The following is a 21,662-nucleotide window of genomic DNA, read 5'->3' as shown; positions in this document are numbered from 1 at the left end:
TAGATTTAGATTATTGGATTATTAGATTATATATTGCATATATTTAGCAATGAGATATTATATGATTTAGATATGAAATATGATGAATTGAAAATGGGGGACCCTGATGTAAACAAGACGAAAGTCTTTCTCTGGTCTGCATCCTCCAGTCCACTGTTGACTGTTGTTGTATTGAGCTGTACTGTATTGTACCCATGCTGCAATCTGTTAATAACGTTCTCATTCATTCAGTCGGCAAACAGAATCATTTTGATTGACAGTCGCGTCGCGTCTGCCAATTACGTCACATCGCTTGCACCCGCCCTGCTGTTCTTAGCACCAATCGGCAAGCGCGTATTCATTTTTTACTTCCGCCATTGGAGAGCTCAATGACTATAACAATGGCAGCTCGCCGCGGCCGACGTTTAGCTTTTAGCTCCGCAGAAGGACTAAACGACTGGAGGCATAATGATTTTACTGCAACGGATGTTATAATAAAAGCCTTTCCATACATCTGTCTGATTGAAAACTTTATTAACAGACCGCAGAATGGGCACAACTGAGTCAGCACGGGTTGAGATATGAACGACTAACGCTTGCTATATCTAGGTCGACCTCGGTCGTTGCTATGTAAATACGCGGATGTTATTGAAAGTGTAACTATATAACGTTAATGCCACAAAACGATTGCCTTTGTTATCATAAGTAGCAACTTTTGATGCAGTAGTGTGTGTGTGGGTTCAAAAGTGTCAACGTGTGGACCAGATTGACGCGACACAAGCCTCTTGGTCAAAACATCACGATATCCACGATACGTTTAAAAAGTATCGTTAATGAACTGTACCCGATATTTATATAATCGTCATATCGCCCAGCCCTACGTTAGACAATGCCTACTAAAAGTGAATAGTTGACTGGGTAATTTTGTTTAAACAGTAACGATAGCTAGTTAGCTAACGTTAGCTCAGGTCGAATGCACTATCTAGACTCAGCAGAGGAGGTCCGCCTCCTCTGTGTTTACAAACTCTACACGGGTACGGGCGGGGCTAGGGAGGAGGAGCAGTTTGCAGGTCCTGTGCGTCTGAGACAAGCGAGTGAGATATCCACTTGATCAGTTTCCGCGATCAGCGAATATGACTAATTATCAGAATTCCCCGATCGCATATTTATACTAATTATCGGCCGATAACGATCGGTGGCCGATCGATCGGGGCATCCCTACTGTCAATGTGTGTGATCCAAAGCGCTTTATAACTTATGTCTCACATTCACCCATTCACTGACACATTCATGGAGGCATCCTGCTTATCGGGAGCAGTTAGGGGGTAGGGGTGCACGATATTGATTTTTTGACCCCGATATCGATACCGATAACTTTCTGCTCCTCAAGGTCGATACCGATACAGATAACCGATAATATATATTTATTGTATTATAATATTTTTTTTATGTATATTCCTGTAGTTTTGACCTAACCAGATTTATCATGACATGAGCGTTACTACTATGAACAAAACAAATCCAAGAGAACAGTTTTGACTCTTCAAATAAAGTGACTATATTTATTTGTCCAAATAAATATAATTTGAGTCAATCACAAAATTCACAATCCGTCAATGTCATTAACAATGTGTTTCCCTGAACAATGAGTGAACTAAAAACCAACAGGTGTTGTGCTTTGTCAGCAGATAAAACATTTGACGCTATAGGAGAGGAGACTGTTGTGGTCTTGGTCCATGAAACAACTATTACTTGGCATTTATAAGACAGCACGCCTCAAAAAGAATTAAATAAACCAAACAAATCATCTCTGTCAAACGTCTTTAATTTTGCAAACACCTCGTCAATAGGTACAAGCCGCGCCGGTTCCTTTGCAGCTGGCTTTGGATTAGCTTAGCCGTTAGCTGCTCGGCGTCGTCGTCGGATTTTAATACACCATCCAAGCGGTGGTGATGTTTCAGGTGACTTATTAGGTTGGATGTGTTATAGCTTGTTGCCCCTTTCCCTCCTCGTGGAACTTCTGCATTTGTTACAAATAGCAAGCAAACTGTTTTCCTCTGAAACTTTGAAAAAGTCAGACGACGCCATCTTTGTTTACTATCTGCGCTGCTTCTGAATCTTATGTGGCTACGTCACAGCCAGGCATGAGAAAGGGAGCGCTGGATTTGTGAAAAACTCCCTCTTCCTAAACCACACGCTATCAGTCGTACCACAGTACTGGCAAAACGGGAGGAGCCTACAGAAAAAACAAACGCCCTTCATCCCAATCCACCCACACCGGATTTCTTTAAAAAAAAAAAAAAATTATAATTCAGAGAAATCTCGTGAGTGGCTTTCAACGTAACTATCGTAAACACGAGATTAGCCGTGAGTGGCTCTCAAAGTGTTAACCAAAAAATTTATTATATATTATCGGAGCTATCAATAATGTTATCGGGTTTATCGGGATGACGTCATAATTGCTGATATCGGCCCGATAATTATCGTGCATCCCTAGTTAGGGGTTAAGTGTCTTGCTCAAGAACAAATTGACATGCTGTACACAGGAATCAAACTGGGAACCTTCCCATTACCAGATGGCCGCTCTACCTCTAATTAGATTGGATATTTGTCTTTTGACTGTAATACTTGAAATATTAGATTGGGTAGTTGTATTTGAATTATACGATACACAAATCATCAAATATTAGATTGGATAATTGTCTTTGGACTTATAGTTTTAAAACATCAAACATAATGTAAAGTGGCAGTCTTTACATACCCTACATTACAAAATACCTTCTTATGATCAACACCCAGACCCCTAAATTGTTGTGTTCTCTATAGTCTGTAGTGTACATTAGAGCTGCCGCGATTACCGCATTACCGCGGTATCGCTGTTACATCACGGCCACCGCAGAGTAGGCTGAATACCGCATCACCGCTGGATAATAATAATAATAAAGTACCCTCCTCTCGTTGGGCTTGCGGCTCTGCAGATATACCCTACTCCTCTATCGAGGTTCCAAGCGACCCTATTGGGTACCAGAAAAGTCACGTGAAACATTGCAGACCACTGATTGGTCAGAAGAGAGACGCGTCACACGTTGGGAGCGTCCTGCAGTTTTTTACGTCCTGAATGTCAGCCATTGATCAGAGCTCATCACAATACGGCTAATAACGTTAGCTTTAGCTCCCCGCCGGAGTGGACTACCATCGCTCCTCAGGAGTACTAAACGAGACATAATGATTTTACTGTCTGCAACGAATGTTATAATAAAAGCCCTTCGTTCTATACACTTGTCTGATTGAAAACTTTATTAACAGACCGCAGAATGGGACAACTCAGCACGCTCTGAGCAAAGAAAGGAACTGAGATGGTCCGGTAAATACGCTGATGTTATTTAACGTATAACTATATAATGTTAATGCCATAAAACGAATGCCTTTATTATAAAGTAGTAACTTTATAGTAATAATAAGAAGAAAGGGTCGGGGGGGTAACCACCCCTGCCCGCGACACCGAGTGAACGGCGCACGACCATAGGGGAAACTTCGAATCCGTGTTTCATTTTCAATAACTAATGCGTGCTTGCCGAATCCCAAACAATATTATTCATGCTGCAAAGTCATCCTCTAAAGATAGACATTTAGACTAGAGGCAGGCTATATGCTATAAAGAGTAGACTACTACTAAAAAAAAAATGCATTAAAACTTTTTTTTTTTTTTTTTGTGCGGCGGTAGGAAATATTTTGCAAATTTGTGCGGTAAGGAAAACATCAATACCGCGGCAGCTCTAGTGTACATACATTGTTCCATTGGATTATGTGGTCAGGCCTGAGATAATCTTAAAAAGAGTAGAAGAAGGCTTATTGCAGCAGTACAGCCTCACCGGTCGCTGGCCATCCATCCACCCACCCACGGTTCCTTATAGTGCTGCACGATTACTCTCAGCACAATTGCAATCGCGATGTCAGGCTGTGCAATTATAAAACTGCAAAAAAGTCTGCGATTTAATTAAATAAATATCAATGTGTGCTGAATGCATGCAAGTGAAAGCCTGCAACTTCTAGCATTAAATGTCCAAATCCGAGCCGTTAAAGAGCTGCATATATGCGTTTACGCATTATATTTGCGCACATAACGTAGAAAACGCTGCGGTCACAAAATGGTTAGGAAAAGTTAGATGTCCGTAGTACGTACTTACTGAGCACTAGGGTTGGGCACCGAAAACCGGTTCTAATAGGAACCGGTTCCTAACTTCCGGTTCTGGAACCGGAAGTAACATATTTGAATTTCGATTCTAAATTTCGATTTTATTTTTTTTTTACTTTTTTTTACTTTTTTTTTTTTTTTTTTACTTTGTTAATTAATACCCTAGTTACAGTACAGCAACCAAATTAAACTGTATCAAGTCAACTGAAAATGTGAATAGTATGATTTTCTTTTTGAAAAAAAAAAAAAAAAACTCCTTCGAAATAAGCTGTGACCTGTTTTGACCTGCACCTCAAAGAATCGGAATCGAGAATCGTTTAGAACAGGAATCGATATGGAGAATCGGAATCGGAACCGGAATCGGTCAAATCCAAACGATGCCCAACCCTACTGAGCACAGGAGTCTTCAATAACTTTTGGATGGTGGTAATACATTTTGTGAATACATTTGTTGAAACAATGTATTTTTTGGCAGATTGCTCCTTATCAACACTGCTGTCTAACGTTAGCAAGCAAAGCACACGTAGCTTAACCTGTGTAACGTTAAGTAACTTGTGTTCTGCTGGGAAAGACCGTTCATCACCGCGTACAACTTCATTTAATCCACAAGTCCATTCAGAAACTTTGTATTATGAAATAAGACATTCAGGGATGTCTGGTCACGGTGCTATTCTCCCTGTGGCGCATGTGATTCAGGAATGTAAACAAACGCATCTCCAGCCACCAGCAAGTAACTGGTAGTCAAAGTAACTATGGGAGGCGGATGGGGTCAAAAATGGTAACGTGAATAATTAAGGTTTTAAAATGTAATTGAAAAAATTAACATATTGACAGCCCTATTTTTTAAGTATTTATTTTATTAGCGATATCCATTCATTTTCATCCATCCAGCCTGATGTTATTGTTGGGAATGGGTCTGAGCTCGCAAAAGGGCAAATATACCGCCCCCTATCGTCTCCCGGATGGTATTGCACATAATTGGATTGGATTTGCTGGGGATGTGCAACCAAAAAAAAAGTCCGGTCCGGGTTTTGCTTCTCGGGCATGCAGTATCATTGTACCATGTTGACTGGGGGGACTGGGAGCAGCATGGATTATGTGTTTTGGACTATAATGTTGGATCAATGGACGCGATCGATATTTGGAATGACGATCAGGAATTGGATTAATCTTTTTGCAGAACATCTGATGCAGGGAACAAAATAAGTACCCGCCAACCGCCAATGGCAGGCAGATTTAAGGTTTGGCGACTAACAATGAGAGGTCTGCCCGCCACCTGGCGTGTAGTTCATATCGATACTCTTATTTTGAAAATCTGAGTTTGCAATGCATGTGTCGTGTCAGGTACAACAGAACAATTTTGATTGACAGTCGATTCTGCCAATTACGTCACACCGCTAGCACCCACCTCCTGCTGTTCTTACCACCAATCGGCAAGCGCTTATTCGTTTTTTACTTCCGGGAAGTCCGCCATTGAATTTCACGAGAGATCAACAACAAAGCTAATAACGTTAGCTCCCCGCGGCCCACGAGTAGATTACCAGCGCTCCGCAGGAGTACTAAACGAGGCATAATGATTTTACTGCAACAAATGTTATAATAAAAGCTTTTCTATACATTTGTCTGATTGAAAACTTTATTAACAGATTGCAGAATGGGTACAATTCAGTACAGGCTCTGAGCAAAGGAATGAAGTGAGAGATATGAATGAGTAATGCTTGCTACGGTCGACTCGGGTAAATATGCTGATGTTATTGAACGTGTAACTATATGACGTTAATGCTACAAAACGAATGCCTTTGTTAATCATAAGTAACTTTGATGCAGTAGCGTGTGTGTGTGGGGGCGGCGTTGTGCAGGTCGCTTGACTGAAACTTTTTTCAAAGTTTGAACGTGTTGACCAGATTGACGCGACACAAATTGACGGATATTTATCAGCCACTGCCATCGGCAAATTTGAGCTTATAGGCCGATGGCAGTCAACAAGGCACTTATCGGCCGATACCCGACCGATATATCGGTGCACCCCTAGCAATTATTTTAGCTTGTCTGTGTACTTATCTTTATTTTTATTAAATGTGTATTTATTCACTTATACTTAGTTGTACTTATTTTTATTGCACATACCGCAGATAGTTGATTGTTTATTGTATATAAATACCTGCTTTTCTATTCTGTAAATTGTTGCTTTTTTATTCCTTGATGCTGTGGAGCAAACGGAGAGTAAGAATTCCATTGTACTTGGGCCTAACAAAAATAATAGTTGGTTTCAGGTTGGTTGTCAGTTTGGCCATGGGTAGGTAGGGAATTTATTTTATTTTATTTTTTTATTTTATTCTTTCCCACGGCGACTATGGATAGGGAATTTCTTTATTTAATTAAAATGTTCACAACAACATGGATGCATGTACTCTGCCAGCATGTTTAATATCCATAATACTAAATGTTTGACTAAGATTTCTATGAAACTTTATTCAATTTTTTTTTTTTTTTTTTATAAATATATAATTTTTTTTAAAAACTCATAAAATATATTGGGTCGCACCTAAATCGGCAGGGTCGGTCGGCAACCTGAAACCAACCATTATTTTTGTTAGGCCTTGTTGCATATGGCAAATAAAACTGAATCAGTTAAAGAGGAACAGCTTCAAGCTTTATACTTGATGACATCACATGTTTGATTCTTATGTCTCTGGTTTCCGGCTACGGGAGAGAGAAGCTCATGTTTGCAAATATTGTCTTTCCTAGGCCATGGAAATAACACATTTGAATTTTTTATTTTGGGCGTTGTTCCCCTTTTTAAAGCAAAGCCAATGTGTTTACTGCATGTTTCACACATAGAAAGGTCTCTAATGGAGAAAATATGTATGAATAATTTCTGTCCAGTGACCACAAGCTAGTGGTCTAAGTCCATACACTGTTGATTTAAAACTAATGGAATGAGTTTCTGTATGGGCAGATTTTTATAATTTGGTGCTCAGAATTGGTAGTGGCAGAGCAAAAGTGGTTTTGGCACAATATCCACCTCACAGGGGGCTGTGATATTTGATAAAAGGTGAAATACGTCTTGATTACCATTTGTAAATTAAAGCTGCAGTAGGCAACTTTGGAGAAATTAGCACGGGTGAGTTTACCTGCCAAGAAGAAATAGAGCAAGCTCTGCATCACCGCAACAAATGCTTTCCACAGACTCTCAGAGGCACCAGCAGATATATATATTTATATATATATATTTCCCAGCCTCTGATCGGCAGATGGTTTGCCACATTGTTTGTACTTTTTTTTTGGATCCACTTTTTCTCCTTATTTTTCTATTTTCTCCCATCCCAATTTCGCCTCGCCAATTCTCCCTTCAAGTCTCCCCTCCCCTGTCTCGAACGTTGCTAGACTATGCCTCTCACTGGTCGGCTGCAGTGAGGACCAAGCCTTGCATCACATGTCCCCTCCGGTCAGGGTTAGAAATTAAAAAAAAAAATCAGGGGCTTTTTTTGTCCCCCTTAATTGATTTTCGGGGGCTTTTTTTTGTATTTCGGGGGCACAACATTTTTATAATGAAAATTAACAAAGATTATAAAACATTGTTGACATTTTTTTTTTACGGTCTTCGTCCCTATGTTTGATAACGTAATGTTAATGTCTCCATATATAGGGCTCTACGCTAACCTTTTTCCCAAGGAGCACATGTGCTCCTAAATAAAATGTTAATAAATAAAATCTAAATACAAATTTAGGAGCACACAGAAATTTAGGAGCAGAGTGACAATTGTTCAAGTAACACACACATTGATTGATTGAAAAGTTTATTAACAGATTAGTGTTGTCAAAAATATCGAAGTATCGATACATATCGATACTGAATATTTAAAACGGCTTCGATACTCATTTCCCAAAGTACCGATACTTTCGGCAGTATCGGTACCAGCTGGCGAGTGTTCTACCGCAAGTTGTTGACGGCAACGCGCTGTTCAGAGCGCTCAGCGCGCTTGCTCCCCGGTTCCTCCGAGTCCAGCCCTCCCCCTCACAGAGTCACAGAGAGCCGTCTTCTTCAGTTAGTAAACAAACATTTTAGCTGAAGATGGTAAATGCAGAGCCTCCGCAACTTGTGCTTGTGGATAAAGAAAACAGCAGAAGTGCTGTTTGGAGGTACTTCGGGTTTCAAGTAAACAACGAAGGACAAGCTACAAATGCCCCAATGATATTTGCAAGCGGTGTTAGAGCAGTGCCAGCGCCGATCTCCATAAAGAAATTAAAGAGGTTCGTGACAGCTGCTCTTTCAACGTCACTGTGACTGAAGCATTAAACCATTAACTCTAGTTTAATACATGATACGTTGTCTACTGATGGCGCATAATATCGACAGCTGATTCGTTGTAACGTTACAGCTACCAGCTAACGTTAGCTACTGCTAGCTCCATTAGCTTAGCTGGCTACTTGTATAATTACTGCATGGTAACGGAGTAACGTTAACGTTTAAACGTTATGTCAAGGTCATACAATACTACAGTCGACATAAGGTTAACGTTACCCCGTTTCCATCAAGTGTTTAAATAGCAGCAATCTTGTTGAAAATGTAACGTTACTAAAATGCTCCGAGCATAGCCTCTCCCTCTCTATCGCTACCTCTCTCTCTCTCTCTCTCTCTCTCTCTCTCTCTCTCTCTCTACCGCCCTCTCCTCTCTCTCTCTCTCTCTCTCTCTCTCTCTCTCTCTCTCTCTCTCTCTCTCTCTCTCTCGTTATCTTTAAATAAAAACGAAACTGTTACTAACTGTAATATAAACAGTTCAGTTTGTCAGGTACATGCAACACAGATTACAGTGTTTACATCTGTCTGCTTGAGAAAATACCATGTTCTGCATTTGCAATAAAAATGATTGAAGTGAGATGAACAGTTATTTTTAAATGTGTGATCTAAAGATAAACAAAGGGTTTTAAAATGGTTATATTTATCTTCTCTTATAGTACCAGAGAGAAGCTAAATTTGAAGCTAAATTTGTTTAAAAAATATATATATATATATATATATATTTCTTTTTTGATATCGAAATAATATTGAAGTATCGATACTTTTCAAGGTATCGTATCGAAGTCGAAATTCCAGTATCGTGACAACACTATAACAGATTGCAGAATGGGTATAGTACAGTACAGCTCAATACATACAATTATTAAGGGGATGCAGACCAGAGAAAGACTTTCGTCTTGTTTACATCAGGGTCCCCCATTTTCAATCCATCATAACATATATGACATACATGACATACAGATAGACAGTACTGCTACATCTATACATTTGACATATCAGATTTGCACACACACACACACACACATGATGTGTGACATGGCTTGGTTTCATGTTTTGAGGTACCTTCAATTATCTGTAAATAATACATACATACCGGTACTCTATCTAAATAGATTAAATATGATTGTCCCTGAGGGCAAGTTGTGTTGTTGTCAGATCGATCAATGAAATACGTTGCGCGCTCAGCGCTGTGGAATGAAGGAAATGCGCATCGGGATCATTTGGATGTTATTCTTTGGAGTTGTGTTACAAATGGAACGGTCTTTCCCTGCCGAACACAAGTTACTTAACGTTACACAGGTCGCGCTATGCAGATGCTTAGCTTGCTAACGTTAAGATAGCAGTGTAACTTAATGTTACACAGCACTATGCATGCTTGCTGAAAAGCAGAGCTCTCTGTCTGTCTGTCGCACACACATATTATTAGGGGCAAATACGGGGGAAATGCTCGCACTGTAGAGCATATATATAATTATATATATAATTAGTAAACTGTCGGGGGCTTTTATTGCCCCCCTTAACTGATTTTCGAGGACATTTGGTCAATTTTCGAGGGCATTTTGCCCCAAGCCCCCGTTAATTTCTAACCCTGCCTCCGGTACACGAGGAGGCAGCTGTCGCATATTTTCACCTGAACAGCGTGATCTCTCAGTGGCGAGGAGTAACGCGTGGGAGGCTCACCTGTAGGAGTCGCTGTCCACAACGTCCAATCCCCGCCCACCGGCTTTCCCACCCCATCCCACTGCCAATTGTGTTAGTATGACGACCGGCCAAGCCGGTAGCAACGCAGAGAGCTGGGCTCGATACCAGCATCTCCTGCGTTGGTGGCGAGCGCCTTGCCCACTGCGCCACTCAGCCGCCTATTGTTTCTACTTTTTGACGTTTTCACCATGACCCAGGGAACAGCACTCGGCAGACCAAGAACGCTTGCTGGCCTGCCAATTGGTGTTTTCTGCTAGGCAGATAAACTACTGCAGCTTTTAGTATTGTGGCGGTAAATGGTGCATTTATATAGATATTTTATCCAAATTGCTTTACAATTTTGTTCCTCACATTCACCCATTCACACACAGACGGCGGAGGCAACCAATGCAATGTACCAACCTGCTCATCGGGAGCAATTAGGGGTTAAGTGTCTTGCTCAAGGATACTTCAACATGCTGCCCGGGAGGAGTGGGAATCGAATTGGAAACCTTCCGATTACCAGACGGTTGCTCTTTGCTCTACCTCCTGAGCCACTGGCGCCCCCATGATGCACCCATGGTGGTGCATGCCCTGGCCTATTTTTTAAATGAAACATCTTCTCCAAGGTAGATGATCGGAGACAATGTCTTCTGTAACGAGTTCTGTAAAGGAAACCCCCCCCCCCCCCCCCCAAATTACACAAATAACACGGTCAATACGTCTCTCAGGTTTTGTCCAATGCTACATGTGAGCAGATTCTTTCCCCCCTTCAAACATTCTTTCTTTTATTATGTGTGTGAAGGAGGGGAGAGTCCTAATGAAAAGGTGCCATGTGTGACAAGAGGTGTTAAATTTGCTCTGTGCACATACGTGTGAATGTGATTACCTGTCTGTACACGCAATGCACTTGGGGGGGGGGGGGGTCTGGAAGATGCTCATGTTTTGGTGCTGTGATGGTTGACTCTGGTTCTGTTTCCTCCAGCCTGCTACGGTATTGTCCAGGTGCCCACTGGACCGTGGTTCTGCAGGAAGTGTGAATCCCAGGAGAGAGCAGCCCGCGTGGTGAGTCTTAACAGTTGATAAGATGAAATATTCCTTTATCGGTCCCCTTGGGGAAATTCGGATGTCATAGCAGCATGGGGGAGGGGACGTACGGTACAGGTATGGGCAGGGTAATAGTGGAAAGACATAAATATAGGCAAAATTGTATCTGAATATAAAAGTGTAAACTATATAATTAATTAACTGAATATACAAATATGAGAAAAATAAACTGTAAACAAAGGTGCAGATGAGGGTCTGTATGACCTATCATCTCTTTGTTAAGTGTAGGCTTAGTTTTGTTGGTTTATTTAAAAAAACGTATTTGCCATGGTCTTGAAAAAATAAAATAAAAATATTCAAAACATTAGGGGTGGGTGAAAATACAGATAGATGATACAGTAATATATTGCAATATATACATTTAACAATGGGTTGGTGAGGTGAACACACTGAAAACTTTATCTTATTAGATCAAATAGATATTTATTTTTTACTGCAGGTGTTGACAGTTTTCCATTGGGGACATTATTTGCAGTTGAAAAAAAGCCTTTGGTGGTTCCCACCCCTACAAAACATTGGTGACGGATGAGCTTTTTCTAACTGTAAAATGTAGCAGCTAAATAATGGATCCTGTCTTTTAGATGCTTTTTAGTAGACCCAGAAATAATATATATTTTAGATCTCAGATATTAAATTTAATGGTTTCAGAATAAGGCACATGGGGCCTAATAATATATTTTTTTCTTTGGAGTGCTGAAATTATTTTTTGGAGTGCAAAATGTGGCCTGTTATTAACTGCGGAAGATGGAAAAACTCCACCACCATTGTCAGCCCTGGATGCATCCATATTTCTCGGTCGAATCGCATTTGGCTGTGATTCAACTATTTTGTTGTTTTTCTTATAGACTTACCTGGCAATCAGAAAATACATTGGCATGAGCGTGATTCTGACCACATTAATAACAACATTATCACCTGCAACAGAGTCATGGGCACATGGGGATATTTTTGAGCATTTAAAAAATCTAATCAAAGACAGCTGCATAAGGGCTTGTGTCCATAGCCGACGTTTTATGAGTTGTCAGCTCTTCATTTCATTCATTCATTTCTATGCTGGAGAAGTGACAGGCGCGCTCCTCTTCCCAGCGACGCACCTCGCGTTTTATGAGCTCTGGGCGGCAGCGTTTTTGGCGGAGCACTCCCAGCTCATAAAGTTGAAACTAGTTCAACTTTTGGAAAAGGAGCGCGCTCATCAATGTAACTCATCGAGGAAGGGGCGGAGCCGCGGCTGGCGCGAGCCTCAGAAAAAACACTCTGAGCTTTTATTTTTTCGTTTTTCAAAGCGGTCCGCCTTGAAAAAAAGGCTTTGAGTGGACACATAGCCTAACACACTTTAGCCATATTCATTATGTCAAACACCCACCTGCAGGCTAAACAAACTAGGCTACAGCAGACGTCTGTGGACATTTGTGGATTCCAGTCCGCTCAAATTACCATTGAAATTAGTTTACTATTTATTTTGGAATAGACGTACTCTGAAGACAGAGGGCTAATGTGACAGATTATACAATAGATGTAAAATAGACATACTGTAAAGACAGAGGGCTAACATAACAGATTATACAATACATGTAAAATAGACATACTGTAAAGACGAAGGGCTAATTTAACAGATTATAAAATAGACATACCGTGAAGACGGAGGGCTAACGTAACAGATTATAAAATAGACGTAAAATAGACATACTGTAAAGACGGAGGGCTAACGTAACAGCTAACTGACTAGCTAGCTGACTTGTTGTACAGAACTTGTAAGTCAATTTGGATAAAACCGTCAGCTAAATGACAATGTAAATGTAACGGATTATATATTAGACGTACTGTAAAGACAGATGGCTAACGTAACAGATTATAAAATAGATCTATCCATATGTATCAAACCATGCACCTATAACAGCGGTACTAAAACATAATGCATGACAATATTACTCATCACAGGCTCAGCGGCCCTCAGCATAAGTTACAGCTGGCTTAGGAGGACAGACACACTCTTGCATCACATAAGCATTAGCTATATGCAAATACCATGACTTGCACTTACATGTCTGTAGGTCTACTCTACTTGTAAATTAAGTCCATGCGCTGCTCTTTCATTGAAACTATATCCATAAAACTTGCATTATCCAGCTCTAGTCCACAGGCTGTTGCCCACAGGAGTAGAAAACCTCTATCTTGTCAGTCTGAAACATTCTGTTGATTTTCTGTCTTTCTTTCACCCTGATGTTCACGTTTTTGTTACACAGCCAATGTTCGTTGGTCTGTTGGACCGACAATATTATTGGGATTTTAAAACAATAAAACCATAACAATTTATGTAAAAATATACAACAGTTTCTCTTCTAACCTAGGTCACATTTATCAATAAAAGTGCTATTAGTTTTTTTGTGATAGAATGTCTGTAAAAAACAAAAATGAAAAGAAATCCATTATAGTCAAGACATGAATGGAATAAATCCTGTTCATTAGGGATGCCCCGATCACGTTTTTTGCCACCGATACCGATCACCGATCGTCGTGAGCCATATCGGCCGATACCGATCCGATACCGATTGTTTTTGATTAAAAAGAAATTAAAAAATTTTTATATTTTTTTTATAAAATATATATATTATATAATTAGACTTGTACTTGTATTATCTGCGAGACATCGCCACCACGCAACAAGTCAAAATGCTCACTATCTGCGAACAGCTCCACTGTCTGTGTGTACTCTAGTAGCCCAGCTCCAAAAAGGATTCTCCGGCGCTGCAGCGGGACCCCATTGGTAACGTTAAGTGCTTTGGTCATTTCACATTCAGCAAGCCCTCAGCTCGAATACGCATTAAATCAATGTTATAAGACATTGATATCAAGAGCTATCTGTAGCTACTGCTAGCCGGCTAGATGACGTTAAGACAGAACTTTAGTTTAATGGGACATTTCGTTTTGAACAGTAAACGAACGTCAGCTAACGCAAGCTAACTGAGGTATGAACATGAACTACTAGACTTTCTGGATCATTTGTTGATATCAGGAGCTATCGGTAGCTAGCCGGCTAAATACCGTTAGACAATGCCTACTAAACGTGAATAGTTGACTGGGTAATTTTGTTTAAACAGTAACGATAGCTAGGTAGCTAACGTTAGCGCAGGTCGAATGCAGTGCACTACAGACTCGAGCAGAGGAGCCGCACCTCTTTGTTTACAAACTCTACACGGGGGCGGGCGGGGCTAGGGAGGAGGAGCAGCGGCAGTTTGCAGGTCGTGTGTGTCTGAGACAGACAGCGAGTGAGAGCTTCGCTTGATCGGTTTCCGCTATCGGCGAATATGACTAATTATCGGAATTCACAGATTGCATATTTATACTGAGTATCGGCCGATAACGATCGGTGGCCGATCGATCGGGTCATCCCTACTGTTCATCCTGAAAAATCTAAATGAAACGAGGTGGAGGCAGACGGTGAAGGAACACAGTGTATAATATAAATGAAACAAGGTGGAGGCAGATGGTGAAGGAACACAGTGTATATAATATAAATGAAACAAGGTGGAGGCAGACGGTGAAGGAACACGGTGTATATAATATAAATGAAACAAGGTGGAGGCAGATGGTGAAGGAACACAGTGTATATAATATAAATGAAATGAGGTGTAGGCAGACGGTGAAGGAACACAGTGTATATAATATAAATGAAACAAGGTGGAGGCAGATGGTGAAGGAACACAGTGTATATAATATAAATGAAACAAGGTGGAGGCAGACGGTGAAGGAACACAGTGTATATAATATAAATGAAACAAGGTGGAGGCAGATGGTGAAGGAACACAGTGTATATAATATAAATGAAACAAGGTGGAGGCAGATGGTGAAGGAACACAGTGTATATAATATAAATGAAACGAGGTGTAGGCAGACGGTGAAGGAACACAGTGTATATAATATAAATGAAACAAGGTGGAGGCAGATGGTGAAGGAACACAGTGTATATAATATAAATGAAACAAGGTGGAGGCAGACGGTGAAGAACAGTGTATATAATCTAAATGAAACAAGGTGGAGGCAGACAGTGAAGGAATACAGTGTATATAATATAAATGAAACAAGGTGGAGGCAGACGGTGAAGAACACAGTGTATATAATCTAAATGAAACGAGGTGGAGGCAGACAATGTGCACACACAGTGTCAATGAAAATGTGTTCTTTTACATGCTCTTCACATAAAATGAGCCAAAATGTGTTATTTTACATGTTCTTCACATAAAATGAGCCAAGGCCAATGAGTTGGATTTCTTTTTTTATCCCTTCTCTTTTAATAAACATTGAAATCGGGTCCCACAGACCAGAACTTACTTTAAAGAAAGCTTTTCGTGACTAGACTTGACGAGACATTCTGCGGTATTAGGGAGCCAAATAGATTTAAAGCCTTGCCAAAATGCATCTTCAGCACTAAATTGGATGGTGCCATTTCCATCTTAGGCTACCAGGGTAATGTATCCACACAATGAGGCAATTGAAAAAGCTTTTTATTAAAAGTATTATTACTAGCCTGATATTTATACCAAAATAAGCTCTATATCATGATTTATTTGGAGAGGCCATGCAATTCTATGTGGAATCTGACATTCAGAACCCCCATAGCCCAAATGGAATGTTTCGTAGTTTCACTCGAAGCAAGCTCCTTTGTTTAACACTTTGAGTGCCAGCAGGGGGGGCGCCAGAATTAGCGCTTGAATGCCAGCCTTTTTAGACAGGTTTTCCGATATTTCATGATTTCTATTTCTATATTATGGCTATGTTTCTAATACGCCCGTCGCTTATCAATGACTTGTTTGCAGTCAACATGTACGAAACTGATTGTTTTTTCATCGGTACATTTCCGTTTTATACCATTCTGAAAAACGCTAGTTTTTGGAAATTTACAGAAAATAAAAAAGATTCTGTGATACCGTAAATCCTCAAATATAGGACGGGTCTTGTATTTACCTCAGCTGTAAAGAGCACCAGGCCTTTATTAGAGAGAGGCTTATATAAGAGGCAGGCCTTAATTTAAAAAAATTACACTCATGGACATAATCCCTTCATTTTCAGACTTTTATTGCAAAACATGGAAAAAAAACATGGGGAAAAAATCTGTTCATTCTATTTTTTAATACGTAGATTGTCTGTCTACATTTATTTAGACTAGCAATGATATTTAAATATTGAGTGCAGTTGAGTAATTGTGAAACTGGTGTGGATTAACGTAATTCACACACTGAAGTTGGAACTGTCTATAGGTTGCGGGGTCCGAGGACGATTTAGCATGTGCACCTACCTTCTCGACTTCCTCAGTCGAATCAACATGCAGTGGCTTTAGCTGACGCTGTCTATCATAGCATCATGATCTGTAATGTGTCAACTGGACAACGCCAGCCTCGCCTGCCAACGCCATATAGATAGCGAACGTTAACGTTTGCAAACGAAGTCAATGTCATCCAGCTGACACCACAGATCTAGATATGACAACAACGTTAGCTAAAGCTAATGCTAACGCGAGGGAAACGTTAATGTACGGTAGTCAGTGTAGCGGGAGGCAGCACTTGATTTCCATTGGCAAGAGTTTATCTCATTCTATATCACGGCACGAAAAATAAAGAAAATACTTTTTTTGCGACCTTATATTGGAGAAGACCGGCCTGTATTTGTCTGCATGCATCAAATCCCCGGCCATTATAAGAGGCCTGTCCTTTATTCGAGTACCCTCCACTATTAGAGGATTTACGGTAATCACCCTTTAGTGGAATACACAAAACACGTTGTCATTTTTCGGCCTATTTATGAATCGTTTTCAAATAAACGCTAGATTATCGATAGTATATGTGTACTTATGCACGCTAGAGAAGCGGGCTGAAAAATCGATTATCTATTTCCTTGTCAGCACACACACATACACACATAGGGGACACGTTGAGATATATGTGAAAAAACTCTGATTACCCCAAGGCTGGTAAAATAGATTCCTTACCTCACATCAGATGTTCTGCAAAAAGATTATTCCAATTCCTGATCGCAACGCTGGGTACTCGAAACACATAATCCACGCTGTTCTGAGGGTCGGCGATGACTGCAGTAGGCTCGGGTTACATGCCTGAGAAGTAAAATGTGGATTCCTTTTCCCCCCCCCATGCATTTTCATTCAGTCCAATCCAATGCGTGCATTACCATCCGGGAGACGATAGGGGGCGGTATTTTCCCTGTTCGAGCTCAGAGCCAGTCCCAATGGTAACATGCGGCTAGATTGATGAAAAATGAATGGAAATCGCTAATAAAAGAAATAACGATTAAATAACGAGATTTCCCGTCCTTGGCACTCAACGCATGGCATGAACTAGGGGTGGGACGATACATCGATCCAGATCGATACATCGATGTAATTATCAACGATCGAATCGGATCGATGCGATGTAATAAGATCGATTCATATCGATACTCTTATTTTGAAAATCCTGTGGCGAGTCTCATAACTGATTGTGTTAAATGGGCATATGATATCATCTCATATCGATCGCAGGCACCTGAATCTAATCGTATCGTATTGTATCGTGAGAGACTTTGTGATATCGGCAAATATCGTATCGTTGTCCAAAGAATCGATATCGTATCGTATCATGATGAAACTGGTGATTCCCACCCCTAGCATGAACTAACGAGTTTTCTCGTGGCTGGCACTCAAAGTGTTAATAATTGACTATCCGGGGTCACTCCTATTAATTTCTTTACTTTTGAAGGAGAGTGGGTAGATTAGAGTGGGTAGACGGAGTAGATTTTATTCATTGACAGTAGGAGTGCTGTATGAGAAAATTTATCTTAGAAACTTAAGTTAAGTCCTGGAAAACCAGAAGGTTATAGGCCCTTCTCTCAAAAAGTCATATTAATGAATAATTTATAAGGAGGGCTGGACTCATCATACATTGGGCAGATAACGGGCGCAAACAGAATATCAGCACAGACCTATTCATAGACATTCTATTTTGACCGCGGTTTATTTCCTGTTGTAGTGTTTGCTAATACAGTAGCTGGCAGGGAAATACCCTTGTGCCCAAGCTGTTTCCCTGGCAATGGAATTCTTCTGAAAAGGTCCATTGAGAGAATTTCCCCTCGTACTCAAAAACCACGTGTAACATGTCGGACATCACGGCAGAGGGACTCCTCAGCGTTTTCTGCCACATAGAAACATGTCTCTAATGGAGAAAAATGGATCAGATCTCAGTCATGTTCGCCGTAGTCACCCCAGACAAAAAATAACAGTAAAAGTAATAGTTGGGATTGGTGTCAGGTATTTGCCAGTACTTGGTGATAAAGGGGCGACAGTGGCTCAGGAGGTAGAGCGGTCGTCTGGAAATCGGAAGGTTCTCGGTTCGATTCCCGCTCCTCCCGGGCAGCGTGTCGAAGTGTCCTTGAGCAAAGACACTTAACCCCTAATTGCTCCCGATGTGCAGGTCGGCACCTTGCATGGTCGCCTCCGCCGTCGGTGTGTGAATGTGAGTGAATGGGCGAATGCATGGGTGAATGTGAGGCACAAGTTGTAAAGCGCGTTGGATAAAAACACTATAAATGCACCATTTACCATTTTAAAGGGGAACTATTCATACATGTTATTCCTCTGGTCTAAGGTGGTACAAAAATAAAATAATAATCTTTATTTGCATAGAATTAGCATAAATATAGACATGCATAAAATTAGCATAGATATAGACATGCATAAAATGAGCAGATAATTGAATAAATAAAAGCAATGCATAAAGTGCAAACATAAAACGAGTATAAAATAGCCAAGTATAAAGTTTGAAACCGGGTCAATAGATGATGAATTGGTAAATATGTTTATAGAACATGCTGAGAGCACCCAGGGGAATGTTCTGAGTTCATAGATGCATTTTCTGTTTCACAACTGAGAACACTACTGTCAAATAAAGCTCATTTGGATATATATATATATATAATAAATACAAAAACGCTCTACAAAATCAGTCTCCCATTCATTGTCAATGGAGCAGCTCCAGACTTTATACTTGACAACATCACACGTTTGATCCTCACTTCTCTGGTTCATGGCTTTGGGAGAGAAGAGGAGCTCATGTTCACAAATACTGATTGAACCATCTTTAGGCCACGGAAATAACATATTGGAATCTTTTATTTGATTCAGATTCAGATAGTTTTATTTGCCATATGCAACAAGTACAATGGGATTCTTACTCTCCGTTTTCTCCACAGCATAAAGGTATAAAAAGCAACAATTAACAGAATAAAAAAAGCAGGTATTTATATACAATAAACTGTATGTGCAAATAAGTACACATTTGAGTGGTGTTCCCCTTTAAGCACTTGGGATCTGCATCAGTAGTAGAAAAAAAATAAAATGGTATCGGTGCTTCCCTAATTAGAAGTTATTTTAAAACAACCCTCCCCAGGAGGCAGGTTTTTCCTGGCTGTTCCTGGATGCTCCATTACTAACGACCTCTCCTAATAGCTCCACGGTCACACAGCATTCATCCTCAGCATCCTAACTGTGTTTACGAAGCCACCGCGTCGCCGGACCTTCTCAGAAACCATGCCCACATCCTGTGCAAATTGCAATGACAAGAAGTCTTTAGAAATTGAGTAATATCCTCAATTCGATCAATAACGTCCTGGAAATGTCTCTGAAATGACTTGGTTGAAGGAATAGGAACATTATTGTAATTAATAGATCTCTGTGGATCTCTTAACCTCTAAACTATGTAGGGTTCATGGGCAAACTCTGGCCCTAGCCAACGTTATTTTTGGCCCTCCAAAAGAGTTCCAGATAGATTAGATATTAATATATTTAGTCTATTTTGACTCATATCAGTTCGGCTGCATTTGAGGAGTGATATTGGAATAACTATTATTATGGACAAATACTTTTGACAAGAGACGATCTAAACGATCAATGTCCACTTGTGTTCTTTGACACCACAGCCCACCAACGTGTCGTCTTTCAGCTCTTGGCCGCCCACATCTAGATCCGTCTGGACACATTTGCCTCTTAACGTTCGACGGCCCACATAAGGGCCGCTACGCCCGTGCATGGGATGCGCGCACATCGCGGCACTTCGCTCTCGTCTGTCGGCCCCGGGCGCCGTTTCTCCTGATCATTCCATACATTGTTGAGAGTTCTTTTTACAAAGGTTTTTGTAATGTGTGCAGGGCTCGAAATTAACATTTTTACTTGGTAGCACTGGTGCTCCCAACTTCAAAATATTTAGGAGCACCCATCAAAATGTAAGGAGCACCAACAATATATATGTAATATATATTTTTTATTGATGAAAAAACGACAATATAACAGTACTGTAATGCAGTAAAACAGTGAAAGTAGCCTTAAACTATAGTAGTGTAGACTAGGCATGTGCTGGTATGACATTTTGAGGGTACGACAGGGTTAGAAATTAACTTTTTTTTTCAAGGGCTTTTTTTGCCCCCCTTAATTGATTTTCGGGGGCTTTTTATTTTATTTCGGGGGCACTGCATTTTTATGATAAACGGTAGGTGTGGGATGGTTCACAAAATGGACGGTTCGGTTCGTATCACGGTTTTGGGGTCACGGTTTTCGGTTCGGTTCGATATACATTAATTTTTATAAAAAAAATAAATAACACTCAAATCTAAACATGCTTCTCATTTCTTCTCATTCACATATAAAAAAGGTTTACAGTGTTACAGTGTTTACAGCCTTAAATAATGTTTGGCACACAAAGACCGAACTGACTGAAAAATATAGGCTACATTTGTCAAAGTATTAACTTAATGCAAACAAACAATATGCTCAGCCAGCACTAGACTTTCCTTTCTTTAATATAAACACAAAAAAACAATGTCAACCATGTTTAAATTCCCTGATTGTCAGTTCTTAATGGAAAGATTCGTTTTCTGCTTGAAATTATTATGTATCTGTCTACATTTATTTAGACTAACATTATTTAAATATTGAGTGCAACTGTGGTGGATTACGTAATTCGTTGAGTTGGAACTATCTATGGGTTGGCGCCGGGTCCCCACGGACATTTTAGCGTGTGGCACCTTCAGCTCCGGTAACGTTAGGACTCGGAGTTCATAACATCAACAAGCAGCACGAAAGCAGCAATAGTCCCGGTTGGAGTTAGTAAAACACAGTTGTATGTTAGCCTTCTTGGATGTTGAATAAACGCCTATCATTGTCTTTAAACACCCCGCCTCTCAGACTCTCATTTCCTCCTCTGCTAGGCTGCTAGCTAGTAGCACTAGCTACGGTAACATTTCGTTGACTATTAGCTGGGGCTAGTGCTACCATAGTTCAACATGCGTTGTGTAGTACAAACTGCTAACGCTATGGCAACATGTGTGTAGGCCTATGTAATGTTAATGGCTATGTTTTTA

General features: G+C 40.4%; 1 protein-coding gene across 1 annotated transcript in view; it reads left to right on the top strand.

Annotated features, from left to right (window-relative positions):
- The window catches only part of LOC311238245 (protein AF-10-like), a 140,605-nt gene that overhangs the window by 3,633 nt on the left and 115,310 nt on the right, over positions 1-21,662 (top strand). The window contains exon 2 of the mRNA XM_084326271.1: positions 11,143-11,222. Within this exon, the coding sequence (XP_084182397.1) occupies positions 11,143-11,222 (80 nt within the window). The remainder of the gene's footprint in view (positions 1-11,142; positions 11,223-21,662) is intronic.

The sequence above is a fragment of the Notolepis coatsorum genome (genome assembly GCF_963971535.1).
Source record: "Notolepis coatsorum genome assembly, chromosome: 12".
NCBI lineage: Eukaryota > Metazoa > Chordata > Actinopteri > Aulopiformes > Paralepididae > Notolepis > Notolepis coatsorum.
Note: the sequence above shows the minus strand (reverse complement) of the source record. Positions and strands in the feature narration are given on the sequence as shown.